Source organism: Hemitrygon akajei, chromosome 23 (genome assembly GCF_048418815.1).
Source record: "Hemitrygon akajei chromosome 23, sHemAka1.3, whole genome shotgun sequence".
Classification (NCBI taxonomy): domain Eukaryota; kingdom Metazoa; phylum Chordata; class Chondrichthyes; order Myliobatiformes; family Dasyatidae; genus Hemitrygon; species Hemitrygon akajei.
Window position 1 is genome coordinate 9,777,784 of NC_133146.1, and position 20,642 is coordinate 9,798,425.

The 20,642-nt window shown below is 42.6% G+C and overlaps 1 protein-coding gene across 2 annotated transcripts in view; it reads right to left on the reverse strand.

The window, feature by feature from the left end:
- LOC140715148 (metal transporter CNNM2-like) overlaps nucleotides 1-17,552 on the reverse strand; it is a 167,740-nt gene extending 150,188 nt beyond the window's left edge. For both annotated transcript variants that reach the window (XM_073026926.1, XM_073026925.1), the window contains exon 1: nucleotides 15,908-17,552. In XM_073026926.1, the coding sequence (XP_072883027.1) occupies nucleotides 15,908-17,300 (1,393 nt within the window). In that variant the 5' untranslated portion in view covers nucleotides 17,301-17,552. The remainder of the gene's footprint in view (nucleotides 1-15,907) is intronic.
- Nucleotides 17,553-20,642: the final 3,090 nt, after the last annotated feature.

The following is a 20,642-nucleotide window of genomic DNA, read 5'->3' on the forward strand; positions in this document are numbered from 1 at the left end:
CAACCCAGCTGTTGCACTCTGTACTGCTCATTGAACTCTTTGCACAACCTTGCCAATCTACAAAATCAAAACATTTTGTGTAACAGATTAATCCATTTCAATTGTTACATTAGTGGAAGTTGTGCCTGTTTGTATTGCTGTCAACTTCATAATTGAACCATTGTACCAGAGATGACACCAATCCCAAATACAATTGTACTTGCTATGGCAGTGGTCCCCAACCACCGGGCGGCAAAGCATGTGCTACTGGGCCGCGAGGAAACAATATGATTTGGCGGTATGAAACATTACGAGTCAGCTGCACAATTCTTCATTCCCTGTCACGCCCACTGTTGAACTTGAGCGCACAAACGCACAATGCACAAGGTCATCAGTCGCCTAAATGCAGTGATACCCTCACGTCAAGGATCACTGGTTGGTCTTGAGTAACCGGCCGCCTTGAGCGACCGGCGAGAAATGCCATTGCTTCTGGCCTGGAGCGCTGCCTTTAAAACTGTTTAGCACACCGAATGTTCCTGGGGAACCTGATGCTAAAACATTCGCAGACGACCTAATTCGATCTCAGGGTTTTGTAAGTAGTAGAGCAACTACCTCACTGCAATCCACTGAAAGTCATCCCTCCAGCCAAACTTTTGTCGGCTGAGAGATCCTACCTACGGGGGGGGGGAAGAGAGAGGCAGGCACACACCCTCTCGCACTCTTCACTCAGTCGGTCGCTCTCTCCGGATTGCGACCGCCGCGGCCCTGGCACAGGGACCTCCGGCCCTTACCTTGCCCTCTTAACCCCATCCACGACCAGCCGCACCTGGCCAAGGCGTCTGGCAGCAGGAGGCTGTCTAATGAGGCAATGAAACCCTCAAAACTGCATCGGCACCTTGAGTCCAAGCACCCTGCATTTAAAGACAAACCCGTTGAGTTTCTGAGCCAAAAAACCTTCAGCAAGTGGGACAGAAGCAAGTGCTGAGAGCCACAAAAACTAAATTGCGGAATAGACTGGACATAAGAAACGCCCTTCAAGTATCGCTGTCTTCTATCAGCCCACAATGGGACTGTCTTGTTGCAGGGAAACTAGGCCAGGGCTCCCACTGTTTCAGCGATATTAGTGTGTTGCAATGATTTTATATGTTCACACGAGGAAAATATGTGCTATGTGTTTAATACCCAAATGTTACTTAAAACGTTATGATGCTATTGACTTATAAGTGAGTTATAATTGACTTTTCACTATATTCATGCGAGGAAAATATGCGCTGTGTGTTTAATATTAAATTCGTTAGATAAACCCTTTTAGAAACGAAATTGAGTGTATTAGCCACTTTTAGTGGACATTGATGTCCCATAAGGGACCGTTGTCAGCTTGCTGCTCTACTCATGATTGAATGGTCAGATTCTGCATTAACTCCAAGAGGTTCGCAGAAGGCATCACCGTTGTGAGCCAAATCTCAAATAATGATGTGTTGGAGTACAGGAAGGTAACAAGGAAACTAGACAATAACCTTTCCCTCAATATCAGCAAAACAAAAAAAACTGGTCATTAACACAAGAAATTCTGCAAACACTGGGAATCCGAAGCAACACACAAAACACTGGAGAACTCAGCGGGTCAGATTGCATCCAAGTAATGAACAAACAGTTGATGTTTCAGGCTAAGATTTTTCTTCAGGACTTAAAAAGAAGGGGAAAAACAACAGAAAAAAGGTGGGGGCAGGGGAGGAAGAGGGAAGAAGAATAGCTAGAAGATGATAGGTGTAGCCAGGTGGGTGGGAAAGGTAAAGGACCAGAGATGAAAGAATCTGATAGGAGAGTGAACCATTGGAGAAAGGGAAGGGGGGGGCACCAGGAGAAGGTGATAAACAGGTGAGAATAGGCAAGAGACCAGAGGAGAACAGAAGAAGAGAGGAGAGGGAAGGATATTTTTTTTTAAACTGGAGGAGAAATTGATATTCATGCAATCAGACTAGAAGCCATCCAGACAGAACATAAGGTGCCGCTCTTCCACCCAAAGGGCAGCCTCAACATGGCACAAGAGACCACAGACCTACATGTCAGAATGGGAAATGGAATCAGAATTAAAATTTTGGGCAACTGGGAAGTTTCAATTATGGCAGATGGAACAGTGGTACTCAACAAAGCGGTCCTCCAATTTATAATGTGCCTCACCAATGGGAGGAGGCTATCATTAACCTCTAGATGAAGGGGTGGTGCACATGCTCCTGTTTACATCAATAGTGCTGAGGTTGAGAGGGTTGAAAGTTTCAAGATGTTAGGGGGCAAAATTACCAAGGACCTGTCCTGGTACAACCAAAAAGAAGCCATGGCCAAGAAAACTCAACAGTGTCTCTACTTCCTCAGGAGGATATATAAATTTAGCATGCCTCCTTTTACCCTCACCAATTTTTAATCCATGCACCATAGAAATCATCCTATCCAGATGTTCCACAGATTGGTATAGCAACTGCTCTGCCCGTGACCACAAAAAATTACACTGAGTTGTGGACATAGCTGAGTATATCATAGAAAAGAGCCTCCCCTCCATGGAATCTGTCTACATTTCTTGCTGTTTTAGTAAAGAAGCCAACATGATCAAAGACTCCACTCACCCTGGACATTCTTCTCCCCTCTCCCATCATGCAGATGTAAAAGCAGGGAAACCATGAACACCAGGCTCAAAGACAGCTTCTGTTCTACTGTAATAAGACCATTGAACTATCTCCTAGTACAATAGGATGGACTCATAGTCAACCTCATTATGACCCTGCACACCATTCCTGCCTGCACTTTCTCTTTAACTGTGAAACTATATTCTGTATTGTGTTATTGCTTTTCCCCTCAATGTACTGTTGTAATGAAATGACCTGCATGATGCCATGTAAAAAAAATTTTTAAAATATTACTTCAGTGTGTGTGACAATAACAAGGCAATTTGATTTATCAATTTAGTTTGATGAACTTCACACATTACAATTATGTTCATATTGCAAAGTCTTTCAATGGAATGTCCTGAGCTTGCAATAGTATATAAATCCAAGTCTCAGATTTCCTTACATTTTGGTCCAATTATTTGTTAAAATAATGTATTCCTTTATTGTTTCAGTTCTTCTTTTGCCTTAATTCAATGCAGCATTTAGCTTCCTAGCCATGCTTAATCAGTACCACACTCACTTCCAAGCAAAATTGTCTACATGCAAGAGCCACCCCAAATACATGAGTACCATTAAGCTCATACTTTAACCCATTACTGGCCATACAATTAACTGCTGTTGGATTAGACAATTCACATTAAGCCTATTTGTTTGTTCAGCTGGAAAAGGCCAACCACAAGCACAATTCAAGTAATAGCAAGGACTTTCCGTAACTTGCACACAATTTGAAAATAATGCAGACTGGAGTAAAATGGCACCTCAGAAGTATAAAATCAAGTCCTAAAGAGTCTCGGCCCAAAATGTCAAATGCTTACTCATGTACACAGATGCTGCCTGACCTGCTGTGTTGTGTATAAAATCAAGGTCTATGCTTTACATTGACATTTGAGGGGGTAATTCAATTTTGCATAGTAGTCAACTACTTCAAAAAACAATGTAAACTTAATTATTGATTAGAAATACATAAGAGAAAAGTAGACTGAAACAATCATGCTATTATATGGATTAAACTTTAATCTACAACAGAAAAAATTGGTATACATACCAAAAGTAAACATCACATAAATTAGCCAATGTAAGTTTATTGTTTCTAATTAGTTATCATTCTCTACATGCACACAAATATATCTGTTATTAACTGACAAAGATATCAATTACTAAACTTAATATTTTTAAACCATTGCTCATGCCAGCTGAAATTGCTCATTAATTTCTTTCAAAACCATCTCCTCAGAATACTCGTCCTTCTAAAACCAACTGACTTATTTTTACACCAAGCACTTTGCCTGACATCTCAATGTATTGCCAGTTTTCACCATGCCCCTCTTTCTCCTGTGTTTGAAAAGCTTCAGCCACTCCCAAAGCAATGAAACAGATCTAATCCACAAGAACCTCCATTTACCATGAGAATGGAGAAATGGTGATAGGCAAAATTCTGGGGGAGTTGCTGGGAATGTGGGGAAAATTAGCGGGAAATGAAATTGGTCTGTGTTGACATATTCACAATGGACCAAAATGGCCTCCTTTTGTGTCACAAGGAAATGTGGTAAATATGCTGAACTTTCAACTAACTTCTGATAGGCCAACAGCTTAACATAAGGAAAGACTTAAACCATCATCTTGAAGACCCTGCTGCTTGCTGAGTACACTTCCTGTAGCTGCAGCCTCAGGATAAACCCATTTTTTAATTTTACAATCTCTTAATTCTATTTCATCTGAAGAGAAGACCCCAAATTTCATATCTTCTCCATTACACTGATTACCCATATCTACCCTTGTAATATGATGCAACTTTCCTCCTCCTTGCTTTGAACGCCTGAAATACATTGCCACTTACACACTCAATATGCTAATACAGTCGGCCCTCCTTATCTGCGGATTCCATATGCGCGGATTCAACCAACCGTGGATCGGGAAAACCCGGAAGTTCTCTCTCCAGCACTCGTTGTTTGAGCATGTACAGACTATTTTTTCTTGTCATTATTCCCTGCACAATACAGTATAACAACTATTTACATAGCATTTACATTGTATTAGGTATTATAAGTAATGTAGAAATGACTTAAAAGTACAGGCAGTCCCCAGGTTATGAATGAGTACCATTCCTGAGTCCGTCTTTAAGTCAGATTTGAAGTCGGAACAGGTACATCCGGTATTATTTAGCGTCAGTTAGTCAAACGTTTTTCTTAGTATATAGCACATATTTTACCTTTCTATGCATATAAAACACTTAAGAAACATATGTATTTCAATAATTTAACCACTGCGTTGCTTAGTAATAATTGTAGCTTTCATCGGGGCAGGGCCTTTCACATTCTCTGTTAAAATTGTTCCGATCGTTGACCGACTGTAGCCTAACGCTCTTCCAATGACCGATGGCATTTCACCTCTTTCCGATCGCTTTATTACTTCCACCTTATTTTCAATCACGATTGTGATTATTTTCGTGAACAGAAACACTGCGGATTCAGAGCTGCGCTGCCAGGTCCTAATGTCCACCGCACAGAGACATGTTAAATAAAGTCCGGGGCTCTGCTGGGTCCTAAAGACCACCGCACTGATACATGTTAAATAAGGGACTTGAACATCCGCAAATTTTGGTATCCACGGGGGGTCCCGGAACCAATCCCCCGCAGATAAGGAGGGCCAACTGTATTTACCTTCTACAACTTCCATTCTGCACCTTTTACAAAAAAAATCAACCTAATGTTAATAATGTTACTTGTTCTATCCTGTAACATTATCCTTAACTTTAATCTTCACCTTCTTACATTCGAAATGCCAAACCCAAAACCACCAAAACCTCTTGCCCTTATGTTTGAAATCCCTAATCAGCATTATTTTTATCTCTCCAAACACTTCCTCCCCTTTCCCTGATCTCACCCCTTAAAGTACTTTTCTGTACATGTAACCTTATAAATGACATAACTGGGACACAGCTTCAATTCATCTTCATTAGATGCAGAAACCATACCAGTTATAAGTATCACTATTTCAAGTGACCCATTTATTCATATAACTGCTTAGGTACAATCTTCTTTGTATCTATATTTTATTTACAATTTTTGAACATCTCCAAGCATGTCCAAATATATGTTTGACACCATTTAAAGAACAATTCAGTTATTGAGCTCAAATGCTTCCTGATGTTTTCCTTTACTGTGGTTTTGCATCAAACATTATAAGCCTATTTTTTTTTAATATAAAACAAGTTACCACCTGAAAAATAGATAAAGACCTTACTTGGACCACCAGATCTCCTCATTTCAACTTATATTTACTGAATAATTTAACTATAATCAGTGATGAGAAACACTGAACTAAAACCAGTTTAACTGGAGATGTTGGCAGAGTCAATTAATACATCTGATCATCTTTAGAGTGGCAGGCAAGTAATCCTTTAATATACTATGGTACCTAAAGTAACAAATTCCTAACATCTTTTCATTTAAATGTTTCACCTTAAAATGAAAATTCCCTAAGTAATGGCTTTCCCTCCAGTGTTAAAAGACATTAAAAACTGAAAATATGACCAGATTACAGTACTCAGCAATAATTACGAACCTTTTCTAACATTTCCGGCTAAATTTGTAAACAAGGTTCACATCATTAACAAAGTTTAGACAGCCAAATCAACTGGAACAGACAAAAAAATTACATTACTTAATTTTATCTTTCAAATTTAATATGTCACCCGGGGTTTTTTTTTAATTGGCACTACATAATTAATAACTTAAATCTTTGCTACCTGTTGTACTAAGTAAAATAGGTCCTGTTAACCTTCCTGGATCTGTCAATATTTAACAGATGGCAACTAAAATCTCCTGTCAATCTATTCTTAAGAAGACAGCCTACTGTAATCTCTTAGTCTACTCTAAACCCTTTCCGGTGCCATTAAATGCCCTGTTGTACATAATCTGTAAGCAATGCTCCAGCTATGAGCCACTTTATGAAGTACAAATGTGACCTACCTGCTTCAGTACTTTAGTCATGATTAATAAAAGTATCCAGACACTTTCATCATTACCTTATCTACCTGACTTGCTATTTCCCCCTCAAGGACCTATTAACATGCATTCCAAGATCCCTTTGTTCTTCGACATTTCTCAGATTCCCACCATTCCCTTGAGTAGTCTGCCCTCCAAATACATTACATCACATTCCTTGGAACTGAATTCCATTTGCCATTTTTGTATCCATCTAATAAGTTGCCTGAGATCATTATCATTCTACAATTTAGGAACTTTCTTCCAATGAACTACATCACTAATTTTGTTATCATTAACAAAATTCTTATGTGTAGCAATCATGAAAGAAAAACAATTTATATATAACACTATTGAATGGAAACTCTTATTTTCCAGAGGTACACATGTAAACACCAGTCCAAAAAGGGAAAACAAATGAAAATTAATTGAAGTTATGTGCATTTTTTCGTACTGAACTAAGCATTTTCCGCAACCAAAGAAGAGAAGCACAGATTAAATACAGAATACTGAAACAATGACAGGGAACATGCAATCAGATTAGCCTACTACAGTAATGGTAAAATAAGTTAACTGCTAGAAGTACTGGAAAATAAAGAATTTTAATTAAAGGCCAATTTAAAATAGCAATACGAAGAACTTAATTCTGAATGAGACAAATGTCAAGATGCTGAGACAAATTGAATAAACAATCTATAATCTACTTATTGGGATCATCTCACACCAAAATAAAAAATGAAATACAAAGAAATCAGTAAGTCAAATCAGAAGCTAGAACATAGAACACAAAATAGTACAGCACAGTACAGGCCCTTCGGCCCACAATGTTGTGCCGACCCTCAAACCCTGCCTCCCATATAACCCTCTCACCTTAAATTCCTACATATACCTGTCTAGTAGTCTCTTAAATTTCACTAGTGTATCTGCCTCCACCACTGACTCAGTCAGTGCATTCCACGCACCAACCACTCTGAGTAAAAAACCTTCCTCTAATATCCCCCTTGAACTTGCCACCCCTTACCTTAAAGCCATGTCCTTCATGTATTGAGCAGTGGTGCCCTGGAAAAGAGGCACTGGCTGTCCACTCTATCTATTCCTCTTAATATCTTATATACCTCTATCATGTCTCCTCTCATCCTCCTTCTCTCCAAAGAGTAAAGCCCTAGCTCCCTTAATCTCTGATCATAATGCATACTCTCTAAACTAGGCAGCATCCTGGTAAATCTTCTCTGTACCCTTTCCAATGCTTCCACATCCTTCCTATCGTGAGGTGACCAGAACTGAGCACAGTACTCCAAGTGTGGCCTAACTAGAGTTTTATAGAGCTGCATCATTACCTCACAACTCTTAAACTCTATCCCTTGACTTATGAAAGCTAACACCCCAGAAGCTTTCTTAACTACCCTATCTACCTGTGAAGCAACTTTCAGGGATCTATGGACATGTACCCCCAGATCCTTCTGCTCCTCCACACTCTCAAGTATCCTGCCATTTACTTTGTACTCTGCCTTGGAGTTTGTCCTTCCAAAGTGTACCACCTCACACTTCTCCGGGTTGAACTCCATCTGCCACTTCTCAGCCCACTTCATCCTATCAATATCTCTCTGCAATCTTCAACAATCCTCTACACTATCCACACCACCAACCTTGGTGTCGTCTGCAAACCTGCCAACCCACCCTTCTACTCCCACATCCAGATCATTAATAAAAATCACGAAAAGTAGAGGTCCCATAACTGATCCTTGTGGGACACCAGTAGTCACAACCCTCCAATCAGAATGTACTCCCTCCACCATGACCCTCTGCTTTCTTCAGGCAAGCCATTTCTAAATCCACCTGGCCAAACTTCTGACTTTCTGAGTAAGTCTACCGTGTGGAACTAGGAAGGCAATAGGTCAACACATCATGTCAAAACCTTATAGCAGAACTGAGAGAAAGAGAGAACAGGAAAGATTACCAATATATGCAGTATAAAAGGCAGTAGGGTAGAGTATGGTAAATGGAACAAGATTGGGAGGGAGAGGGGAGGCGGCATGGAGTAGTGGAAGTGTTTGCAGGGAAATGTTTGAACAAAGAGAGATGAATACTAGACTCACAAATTAATGTGCGTGGGAGCCTAACAGAGTGTGGATTACCTGAGTGTGAAATATTTCTACCATTGTGTTGTAAACTAACCATTCAAAACATGAGATGTCTCATATTTTGTGTCTGGCCTCAAAGAAATGGAGAAGGCAGAGGACAGAGAGGTCAGTGTGGGATTGGGAAGGGAAGTTAAAATGACAACAATAAAACTTACAAAATGTTTTGCACTTGGTTTCACCAGCACAGAAAAGGCCACACTGTGAGCACCAAATATGAATGACCAATTTGAAAGTGGTGCACACGGATCACTGCTACGGAGACCAAATAAAAATTAGAAGAATAACATCTCATTCTGCTTGAACAGCTTTCAAAGCAATTCCATGAATGTTCAATTTCACATAACCCACATCCCTTTTGGTCTCCTCCCACATACTCACCTGTCTCATTTGCTTCATCTCTCCCATATCATCCTGCCATTTGCTTTCTAATGCCCTCATCCACTCCTCCTCTAGCTCCACTTATCACCCACCAGCCTCTATCTCATCGTCCTTCATACCATCAGTCATTCCTGCTCCTCTGATTCCTGATACAGGGTCTCATCACAAAACGTCAAATTTACACCTTTTGTCTCTGAAAATGTTGCCTGACCTGCTTTGTTATTCCAGTGTTCTGGTTTTGTTCCAGCTTCCATTTATATTCTCTAGTCTTCTCTCTGATACCAGCCAGTTCTCTACCCATTAGTTGCTACTCAAAGTTCAAAGTACATTTGCTATCAAAGTATGCATGCAATAGACAACCCTGAAATTTGTCTTTCCACAGGCAGCCACGAAACAAAATTATGGAACCTATTCAAAGAAAAACATAAAATCACTTCTTCCTCCAATGCGCAAAAAAAAAACTGTAAATGGCAAAAAAACAAGTGATACAACAGAATATAAAACACAAAATTGAAGTATATTTACTTCAGTTAAATCTAGCGCTGTGTCATTCCTTATTGGTATACCGCCCCAAGCAAAATAGCAACTATAAAAAAAGAGGAGTGACCAAAAATCAAGAACACATCATAACGTGAACCACAGAATCCAATCCACAAAATGGACCAGTTAAAACTTGCCCAGGACCCAGGACTCCTCTGACAGCATCGAGGACAGAGAGACCAGTTGAGTGCAGGTACCTTCCTCCGGTACCTGCAAGCAAAAGGCGAGTAGACGATGCTGAACATCCGCTCACCTTCTGCACTTGATTCAATGGTTTCAATCATCCCTGATGCTTCAATTGGCGAGATCAGTGAGAAATGCAGTCAATCATGGGCTCGTGCGTCTCCAGGCTTCTTTGCCTCAAAAATGCACGTATCACTCGAAACCTCACAGAACCCTCTCGGAGACTGCAAAGTGCCAGATTGGTGAATCAACCCAAAAACACACGACCAAAATGTAGATCACAGGCTCCAACAGTAGCGAACCACAGTTGAAAGAAAAAGAACACATAAAAGAAGCAGTTTCATGAACTGTCTGGAGATTGTGATGTTCGCTGGCTCCATCTTCTTCCAGAAATTTAAGGAAATACCTGTGCCTCAGGATTTCAACAGTACAACTGAACGGAATAATGTCTGGATTTGGCAACACTGACTGACACAAAGGCATCTTCTTCAGGGTTTCAAAGCATTAATGAACATGGAGCTTTAAACAGGATCTCTGATGATACATGGGTCATGTGGCAATTACTGCATGTTTAAAACACAAAGTACACTGCAGAAGCTGTGGTCAAATCAACATGTACAAACACGCTGGATGAACTCAGCAGTTCGGGCAGCATCCGTGGAAACGAACAGTCAATGTTCTGGGCCGAGACATTGACTGCTCATTTCAACAGATGCTGCCTGACCTGCTGAGTTCATCCAGCTTGTTTGTACTGCATGTTTAAAAGTGGTGGATAAAACTCTGGTCAAACTATGGTCCACATTACCACATTCATGACTTAGCCCAGAATTCAAAAGAATAATCTGAGGAAAAAATGCCTCTCCAAAAAGATCATAGAGTACTGCGTTTCTAAAAACTCCATAGAATTTATATATGTACAGCACAGAAACAGGCTTTTTAGCCCATCTTATCCATGTTGAACTACTTAAAGTATACTCACCGGGACCATAGCCCTCCATATCTCTATCATCCATATATCCATCCAAACTTCACTGAAATCAAGCTCGTTAGCATCTCATGTCACTTTCACAACCCTCTGAGTGAAGTAGCTCCCCTCATGGCTCCTTAAACTTCGCACCTTTCACCCTTAACCCATAACCTCTCTTTATAGTCCCACCCAACTTTGGTGTAAAAAGCTTGCTTTATGCTATTTATACCCTCATAATTTTGTATACCTTCATCAAATCTCTCAATTTTCTATGTTCTAAGGAATGAAGACCTAACCTATTCAATCTTTCTTTCCCTTTAACTCAGATCATCAAGACCCTGCAACATCCTTGTACATTTTCTCTGTACTCATTCAACCTTATTTACATCTTTCCTGTAGGTAGGTGACCAAAACTGCACACAATGTCTTCAACTTCAACATAACATTGCATCTCTTGTACTCAATACTTTGATTTATGACTCTATCTATCTGTGATGCCACGTTCAATGAATTATGGAACTGTATTCCCAAATCCCTTTGCTCTACCGCACTGCTCAGTGTCCTGTGCAAGGCCTACCCTGGTTGGTCCTACCGAAGAGCAACACCTCACACTTATCTACATTGAATTCTATCTATCATTTTTCAGCACATTTTTCTAACTGGTCTACATCCTTCTGCAAGCCATGATAGCCTTCCTTGCTGTCCAAAACATCCCTAAACTTGGTTTCATCTGCAAATTTGCTGATCCGCTTAACCACATTATCATTCAGATCGTTGATATAGATGGCAAATAACAACAGACCCAGAACTAATCCCTGCGGAGCTCCACTAATCACAGGCTTCCGTCACAGAGGCAACCCATCTACTACCACTCTCTGGCTTCTCCCTCAAAACCAATGTCTAACCCAATTTACTACCTCATTTTGAATGCTGAGTGACAAAACTTTCAACAGACACCACCCCCCCCCCCAAATGTGGAACCTTGTCAACTGCCTTGCTAAAGTCCATGTAGACAACATTCACTACCTTGCCTTATCCACTTTCCTTGAAAAACTTTACAAGACTGGTTAGTCATGACCTACCACGCACAAACCCATGCTGACTATCCTTAATCAATCCATGTCTATCCAAATACTTACACATCCGATCCCTCAGAATACCTTCCAAAAACTTTCCCACTACTGTGTCAGACTTACCAGCCTATAATATCCTGGTTTCTGTTTAGAGACTTTCTTAAACAGTGGAACAACACTGGCTATCTTCCACTCCTCTAGTACCTTTCCTGTAGCTAAGAATGATTTAAACATCTCTGCTGGGATCCCAACAATTTCTGCACTTATCTCCCACAGGGTCTGAAGGAATGCCTTGTCAGGCCCTGGGGAGTTAACCACCCTAATTTGTCTCAGGACAGCAAACACTTCCTCTTCTGTAACCTGAATGGTGTCCACAAAGTCGATGCTGCTTTGCCTCACTTCTATTGACTCTGTGTCCATCTCCTGAATAAGTACAGATGCAAAAGTTCATTTAAGATTTCCTCCACCTCCTTTGACTCCACACATGGATTATCATTCCGATCTTCTAGAGGACCAATTCTGTATCTTGCAGTCATTTTGCCCTTAACATACTTGTAGAATCTCTTAGAATTCTCTTTCTTTGTGTCTGCTAGGGCAACTTCATGCCTTCTTTTAGCTCTCATGATTTCTTTTTCAAGTGTTCTCTTGCATTTCTTATACTCCATAAGCACTTCATTTGTTCCTACCTCCTATGCAGCTCTTCTTTTAACCAGGGCCTCAATATCTCTTGAAAATCAAGGTTCCCTACAGCTCTTATCTTTACTTTTTATTCTGACAGACATATGCAAGCTTTGTACTCAGAGTACAAGTCTGTTTAGAGGCAATATGAACCTTGAATTTCCAAAATGATCTGGCAGACAAATTAACAGAAAAAAAATTAAAAGTATAATTAAAATAGTCTCAAAGACCTGTAACCACAGAATTAACAAGCATCGTGCAGAGGAAAACCCAAAAAAACCCAGCAAATTTAGTTTCTGAAAGTTGGCAAATATGTCAATAAGTATTAGACAACTACTTAAGAATGGATGATTTGATACAGCAAACATATTTAATGAAATATTAATCCCTGGACACAGAAGAAATCTACCTAATTAAAATGTATGCCTCATTCTTAAAAGGATGTTGGTACATTGGTGGAATCATGCCTCGAAATCAAGCTACAGTCTGGGGATTTGGACACAGTCTTGGCTGACACTTCAGAACAGAATGGGAGGGATGTTGAACTGCACTGAGGTGACAACCTTTAACGTCAAAGCAAGGCACAAACTACTCTTCCAGCTGAATGTAGCAAGAGTTCTCTCCAAAATGTTTTTTAATATGTTAATCCTCAAATAAAATAAGGAAAAACAAGATTTTTGGTCATTTATCTCTTTGCTATGTGAGTTGTACACAAATCAACTCCAATATTTCTAACAGTAATTACAATGATTAAACCTCTGAAGTTCTGCTTTACTGGAGAAGATTACAACTCAAATCCACAACCTTTTTAGTTTTGTTAGGATTATGAAATGTACCTTTCAAAGTCAACTTTTTTAGGCATATTTGTATATAAAGGAAAAAATACAATTTTGGCTTTCTTCTTTCTAATCGAAGAAAATCAATGGTAATGCTTTTACAAAAGCCACCTTCCAATCAGTCCAATATTAATATTTTATTCCTTAACTCAAATTCCAAATTCCTGTATTTACATCACTCACAGAGCAACCCAGAAGAATACAGTTCTATTCATGCAGCAGGAACAAACTTACTACTGACATCCTGAGTCAGTAAACTACATATGCTCCTATAAGGGTTGGATTTAGACATTTAGATAGTTGAGCAATGGAATATGCAAGTGTGCCCCTTGCTCCAACAGTGAAGTCTTACTAATTCAAAAATTGACATAACATGTTTTCCAATGAGCTTGATAAAATTCATGTCTGTTTGTTCACTCCTTCTCAAACCCCAAATCACAATTTTATTTATTTTTAGAGATACATCATGGAGCAGGCCCTTCCAGCCCAACAAGCCATACCACTAAGCAACCAACCTATTTAACACTAGCCTAATCACAGGACAATGTACAATGACCAACTAACCAGTACATCTTTGGACTGTGGGAGGAGACTGAAAGAAACCCACACGCACACAGGAAGAATGTATGAACTTTCTTACAGAGGACGATGGAACTGACCTCCGCACTCAAGCTGTAAAAGCATCATGCTAACCACTATGCTACAGTAGTTTATTCCTTTGGTCAAAGACTAGGAACATTTCCTACATCTCACTACATACTTGCAAAGCACATTGGGCTGCTTCAGTCACATCAAATACTGGTGCAGCTAACAGAAAGTACAATCTAGTTCAACTATGCTAGCAGCAAGATGACCAACTGCTGTGTCACCATCAGTCCAATCCCATAACATACAGTACTTACAGTATGGGTCAAATACCAGTCAAAGCTAGCGAAACTTGACCTCTGCCCACAGTTGGAGAGGCACTGGGCATTCTTCCGAGGATAGAACTGCTGGCATTTCTCCCTCCACTAAATTTCCCCACCCCTTGCTGGTCAGGAGCCAATAGGCAAGGAGGTCCCAACAGTTCAAACCCAAAACATTACTAGAAACCAAATTCCACCCACTGCCCTACACTTGACCTAAGCAAGAAAAATCCCTGACCCTAAATATCCATAGAGATCTTTAATACTATGGATCATTTGAGAAGCTCCAAGGTGTGCAGGTGGAGATCAATAATATCACTCAAAGCTTTATATGAAGCCTTAAAATATAGGTGGAAAGATGGAAAGTCTCTGTACCATGCAGAAATAGAAAAAAGATAGCAAAGAAATGGGTTAAATGTCACAAAATTACCAGGAGATATTCATGCACCTTCTTCTAAAGAATGCTGCAAAACTGCATTTTTGGCGTTAGCCATTGATTAAAACTGGTCGCTGATTCTTGCTGCAAAGCCTCAAGTTGTATCCAGAGTATATTTAGGACACTACTTAGAAGTAATTAAAAGAAATTAATAATAAGCCCCTCACAAAGGCAAGCTGGCAATCAAAGTGCTTTTTAAAAAAAAATTCTCCATGCACTTCAGCAAGAGAGAGACTGACATTTCAACTCACTTTCCTTTCACTGCTGCTCCAACTCAAGTCACCAAAATGCTGGCCTGAACATACTTCCAATTCTGATTATCAGAGAGGTGATAGATACAAATTTCAATGCAATGACACGCAGCAATTAATCTTCATTTCTCCCACCCTAGAGTCAATTGTCTGCATCTGGAAATGGAATTTAACTGCAGCCTGGTCTTTTCCACAATACATGACTTGCAACTAGCAAAAAAAAAATCTGCTGACACATCCATCATTCATAATATTCTGTTACAGATCACTAATATTTTGAAATCTTGGTAAATGCAGCTCTGTTTTTGAATAAACCCAATCAATCCAACAACTGAGCCACATATTCTCTCTACTTCTACAGAATGAATGATAAAATAGTCTTGGTTCATAAAATGTTGACAGTGGCCAGCTGCCAGTGATAGATTTGTCATATCCTTATAATTCCGTGTGCTCACTGACAGCAATGGGATTATTAAATTAAAATACAGCTATCCATTTAAATAGTGACTTCAGATTTTAAAAGCAGGCTACACATTTTAATGGACATTCTGGAACCCCGACTTTAAAACTACAGTAATTTTGAAGATGGAAAAACATTCTGGAAGCTTTAGACTCAATCTTTTTCAGATCTTCAAAACAATCTCAGCACTTTTATACATCTTTTGGCACCGTTTAGCTGCGCACCTGGGAAAAGGAAAGTGTGTGCACAAAACATTGCAGGTAACATCCTGCGTTGCCATATGCAGCTGACAAAACCACCGAGATAACCTAAATATTTCATCGACTTGAAGAACGGCGCATATGTCGCGCAGGGCTGACAATAGACCTGAAAGAAAAGTGTACAAGAGTTACGATTTGATAGAAAATAAACCATGGTCGGTATTATCCCACCTTTTTTAAATTCTTCCAGCATCGCATCCAACTTAGTGTCGTTAAAAACGAAATGCAAGGGATGGTTGTAAAATTTGGTGATGGTCTTCAAAGGTGTGCAGTCATCGGGGTCCACGAAGGCCAGGTCCTTGACAAAGAGCAAGTCGACAATGTTTGACCGCTCGCCCTCGTAGACGGGGATCCTGGTGTAACCGCTTTCCATGATCTCGGACATAGTGTTGAAATCCAAGATCGCCTCGCAGGCGATCATGAAGCAGTCCCGCAGCGGGGTCATCACGTCCTCCACAGTCTTAGTCCTGAGCTCCAACGCGCCCTGGATGATGTTCAGTTCCTCCTTGACCAGGTCGTTGTAAGGGTCGGTGACCCGCAGCATCTCCAGCAGCTTCTCGCGGTTGTACACGGTGCCGATCTCCTGACCCAGGATTACGTCGAGCAGCCGGCTAACCGGGTACGAGGCAGGGAAGGTGAGCAGCATGAAGAACTTGGTGAGAGCGATGGTGTTGGCGCCCACCGCCAAGCCGTGCCGGGAGCAGATAGCCTGGGGCACGATCTCGCCGAAGATAACGATGCCTACGGTGGAGACGGCCACGGCCACCACGCCCGAGCCGGCGATGTCGTCCAGCAGGATGGTGAGGGTCGTGTTGACCAGCACGTTGCCCAGTAACAGCGAGCACAGCAGGTAGTTGCCCTGGCGCCGCACCGGCTCGATACGCTTGGCGTAGTTCTTCTCCTTGTCGGTGCCGCAGTTCTGCACGATGCGCAGCTCCATGGGGTCGAGAGCCATCAAGCCCAGGTTGAGGCCGCTGAACATGCCCGACAGGCAGAGTAGCACCGAGATGAAGATGACCTGCAGCCAGAAGGGCAGCAGGAACTTCCTCTCCTCCACCACCACTACCATGGTGTCTTCAGCGTCGTGGTAGAGCCAGTCGCCCGGCTCGGGCGCCCGGCCCGCCGCCGTGCACAGGTAATAGGCTTTGGTCTTCTCCGTCTTGCGCAGCGGCTTGATCTCCATCTCGATGACCCCGGTGCTGCGGCGGCTCACCGCCACGCCGGGCAGCACTACGATGTCGGAGGTGCGCACGCCGCACGGGTCGAAGGCGCGGTCGGCCGCCGTGCGCCGGTGCTCTGTGAAGCCGATGCGGCTCCAGGTGCTGTTGTCGATGTGGCGGCCGTAGAGCCGCAGCCGGACCCGGGTGCGCTCGCTCACCCGCACCACGCCTCCCCCCATGCTCGTCACGTCGTCCGTGTCCTCCAGCCGCAGACCGATGATGACCGTGCCCGCCTCCTCCCCCTCCGCCGTCGCCTCGCAGCCCCGCAGCAGCAGGCAGCAGCAGCAGGCGCCCAGGAAGAAGCCGACTCGGCCGCCGCGGCTGCCAGCCGCCATGTTTGGCATGGAAATGGAGGCGCTGCCCCCCCTCAGCGAGTGTTAAATGATAGTTGTGGGGAGGGTAGGGGGGATCGCATCTAATAATCAGTGTCTTTCATTCCTCTTTTAACATTTCTCCTTCTCTTTGCGTCGGCATAACACGCCTTTTCTGGTGTGAATGGCTATTTTCTTGGCCGGACCATCGGTCCGCCGCCGCCAGCCACCTCGCGCTTTGACTGGAAATTCGGACCCAGCTCTGCCGCGAGCCTCCAGCCAACCGTCATTGCCCCGCCCACCTCCTGCTTTGATGGACAGGCTGGCGGGGCGCGCGGTTGGAGAGACGGCGGCAGGCTCGGCCAATGGGAAGGGAGGCGAAAGGTGGGCGATTCCTGGATAGCGGTCAATCAGAAGGTGTGCCGCACGTGGAGTCCCCGCCCATCAAAATGCTAGGTTTGATTCTATTAACCACCTACCGCCTCCCGCCGCCCCTCTTGTTCCGATTGGCTTACCTTTCCAGGCACGTGATAAAGAGTCCCGCCCACTCGAATACTGGACAGCCAATCCGAAATTTGGATTTCAGGAGACTGGACCCAATCGGCGCGTGTTTTCCTTCACGACGCGCAGTCCGCTGCGAGTTCTTACACAGATCTGGTGTTTGTATCCATGAACGTCAGGAAACACGTGCGTACGTACCTGTCAAGTCAGCGAGAATTGGAATGGGTTTATTAATGCCTCATGCACCGAAATACTGTGAAAAGCTTATTTCACATACAGTTTTTTAATGCAAAGCAAAACATTACACAGTGCGTTGAGGCGGAATAAGGTAAACTAATAATGCGGAGTAAACAGCTAAAGAGAAAGTGCATTATTAAACAATAAGAAGCAAGATCACAACGTGATTGTGAGGGCAAGAGTCCATCTTATCAAACTAGGGAACCCTTTAGTTCAAACAACACACACAAAATGCTGGTGGAACACAGCAGGCCAGGCAGCATCTATAAGGAGAAGCGCTGTCGACGTTTCGGGCCGAGACCCTTCGTCAGGACTAACGTTAGTCTCGGCCCGAAACGTCGACAGCGCTTCTCCTTATAGATGCTGCCTGGCCAGCCGTGTTCCACCAGCATTTTGTGTGTGTTTGAATTTCCAGCATCTGCAGATTTCCTCGTGTTAACCCTTTAGTTTTATAGTTCCACTTAATGTCAGTGAATGTATACAAAATACAACCTAAAAGTCTCACTGTCCGCAGGCATTCTTATGACTGAAAAAAACAAAGAATGAATGACGGAAAAACAGTGTAAGAACCCCAAAATCCCCTGCCCCCACCGCCACTCAGCAAGCAGCATCAACCCTCCCTCTTCCCTCCCCCTCATTCTCGCAGAAAGCATCGGCTTTAATGAAGGTAGAGCAGTGGATGTAGTGTATATGGATTTCAGCAAGGCATTTGAAACGGTACCCCATGCAAGGCTTATTGAGAAAGTAATGAGGCATGGGATCCAAGGAGACCTTGCTTTGTGGATCCAGAACTGGCTTGACCACAGAAGGCAAAGGGTGGTTGTGGAGATTTGTATTCTGCACAGAGGATGGTGACTGGTGATCCACGGGGATCTGTTCTGGAACCCCTCCTCTTTGTGATTTTTATAAATAACCTGGATGAGGAAGTAGGAGGGTGGATTAGTAAATTTGCTGATGATGCAAAAGTTGGGGGTGTTGAAGATAGTCTGAAAGGTTGTCAGAGGTTACAGTGGGGCATCAATAGGATACAGAACAGGGCTGAGAAGTGGCTGATGGAGTTCAATGCAGATAAGTTTGAAGTGGTTCATTTTGGTAAGTCAAATTTGATGACAGAATGTAATATTAATCGTAAGACTCTTGGCAGTGTGGAGTATCAGCAAGATCTTGGGATCCATGTCCATAGGACACTCAAAGCTGCTGCACAGGTTGACAGTGTTGTTAAGAAGACATCTGCTGTGTTGGCATTCATCAACTGTGGGATTGAGTTCAAGAGCCGTGAGGTTATGTTACAGCTATATAAGACCTTGGGTAAACCCCACTTGGAGTACTGTGTTCATTCCTGGTCACCTCATGACAGGAAGGATGTGGATGCTATAGAGAAAGTGCAGAAGAGATTTACAAGGATGTTGCCTGGAGTGGAGAACGTACCTTATGAGAATAGGTTGAGTGAACTTGGCTTTTTCGCCTTGGAGTGATGGAGGATGAGCGGTGACCTGATAGAGATGCATAAGATAATGAGAGACATTAACTGTGTGGATAGCCAGAGGTTTTTTCCCAGGGCCAAAATGGCTAACACGTGGGTGGGGGGGGGGGGGGTAATAGTTTTAAGGTGCTTGGAAGTAGGTACAAGGGGGATATCAGCGAGGTTTTTCATGCAGAGAGTGGTGGGTGCATGGAATGCACTGCCAGTGAAGGTGGTAGAGGCTGACACAATAGGGTCTTTAGATACGTACATATAGATTCTCAGATAGGTATAGATAGGAACTTAGAAAAATGCTCTCTTGATAGGAGCTTAGAAAAATAGAGGGTTATGCGGTAGGGAAATTCTAGGCAGCTTCTAGAGTAGGTTACTTGGTTGGCACAACATTGTGGGCCTGTAATGTGCTGTAGATTTTCTATGTTTTACGTTCCATGTTCTATTCCCACCAGCCACCATCCAGCAACAGCACAGCCTCCAAACAGAGACCATGGTCTATAGTACCTCAAAAACAAACTGTTAACTCCAACATTTTCAGCATCCTTTAGGCACTCTCTCACCCTCGAGAGAGAGAGAGAGATCAATCGATCGATTACTGAGTGCAGAGCTCCCTGACAGCCAATCTTGCTCATATTAGTGGAGACGAATCTCCAAGAGCACCACAACTGTGTCGTTGGGTTTGGAGGCTTACGGGCCTCAATGACCTGGTGAGCTTTGTCAGCTGAGTCAGAGCCTTGTGCTACAACTCTTGGTAGGGTCACAGCTAAAGGGGCAGTCGCCTCATCGTGGCCATAGAGCAGGCCCTGAACCAACATGTCAGAATGGGAATGGGGGAGGGGGGGGGTTGGAATTGAAATGGATGGCCACCAGGACATCTGTGGTATGACAGCCTATTGGGACCAGTCCGGAGTCCAAAAACATACAGTAAATTATCACAGATACATAGACTATAACTTCCACATTTCTTTCTGTATCCTGGGATGCATCCCATCTGGACCAAGGAACCTAACTACCTTTAGGCCTGTGATTTTGCTCATCACAACCTCTTCAGTGACAGTAATGGTCTCAAGGTCCTCACTTCCCATCATATTCATAACATCTCTCTTTGTTATGTTAGATCTGTCCTCCATCATGAAGACCAACACAAAACAATCGTTCAA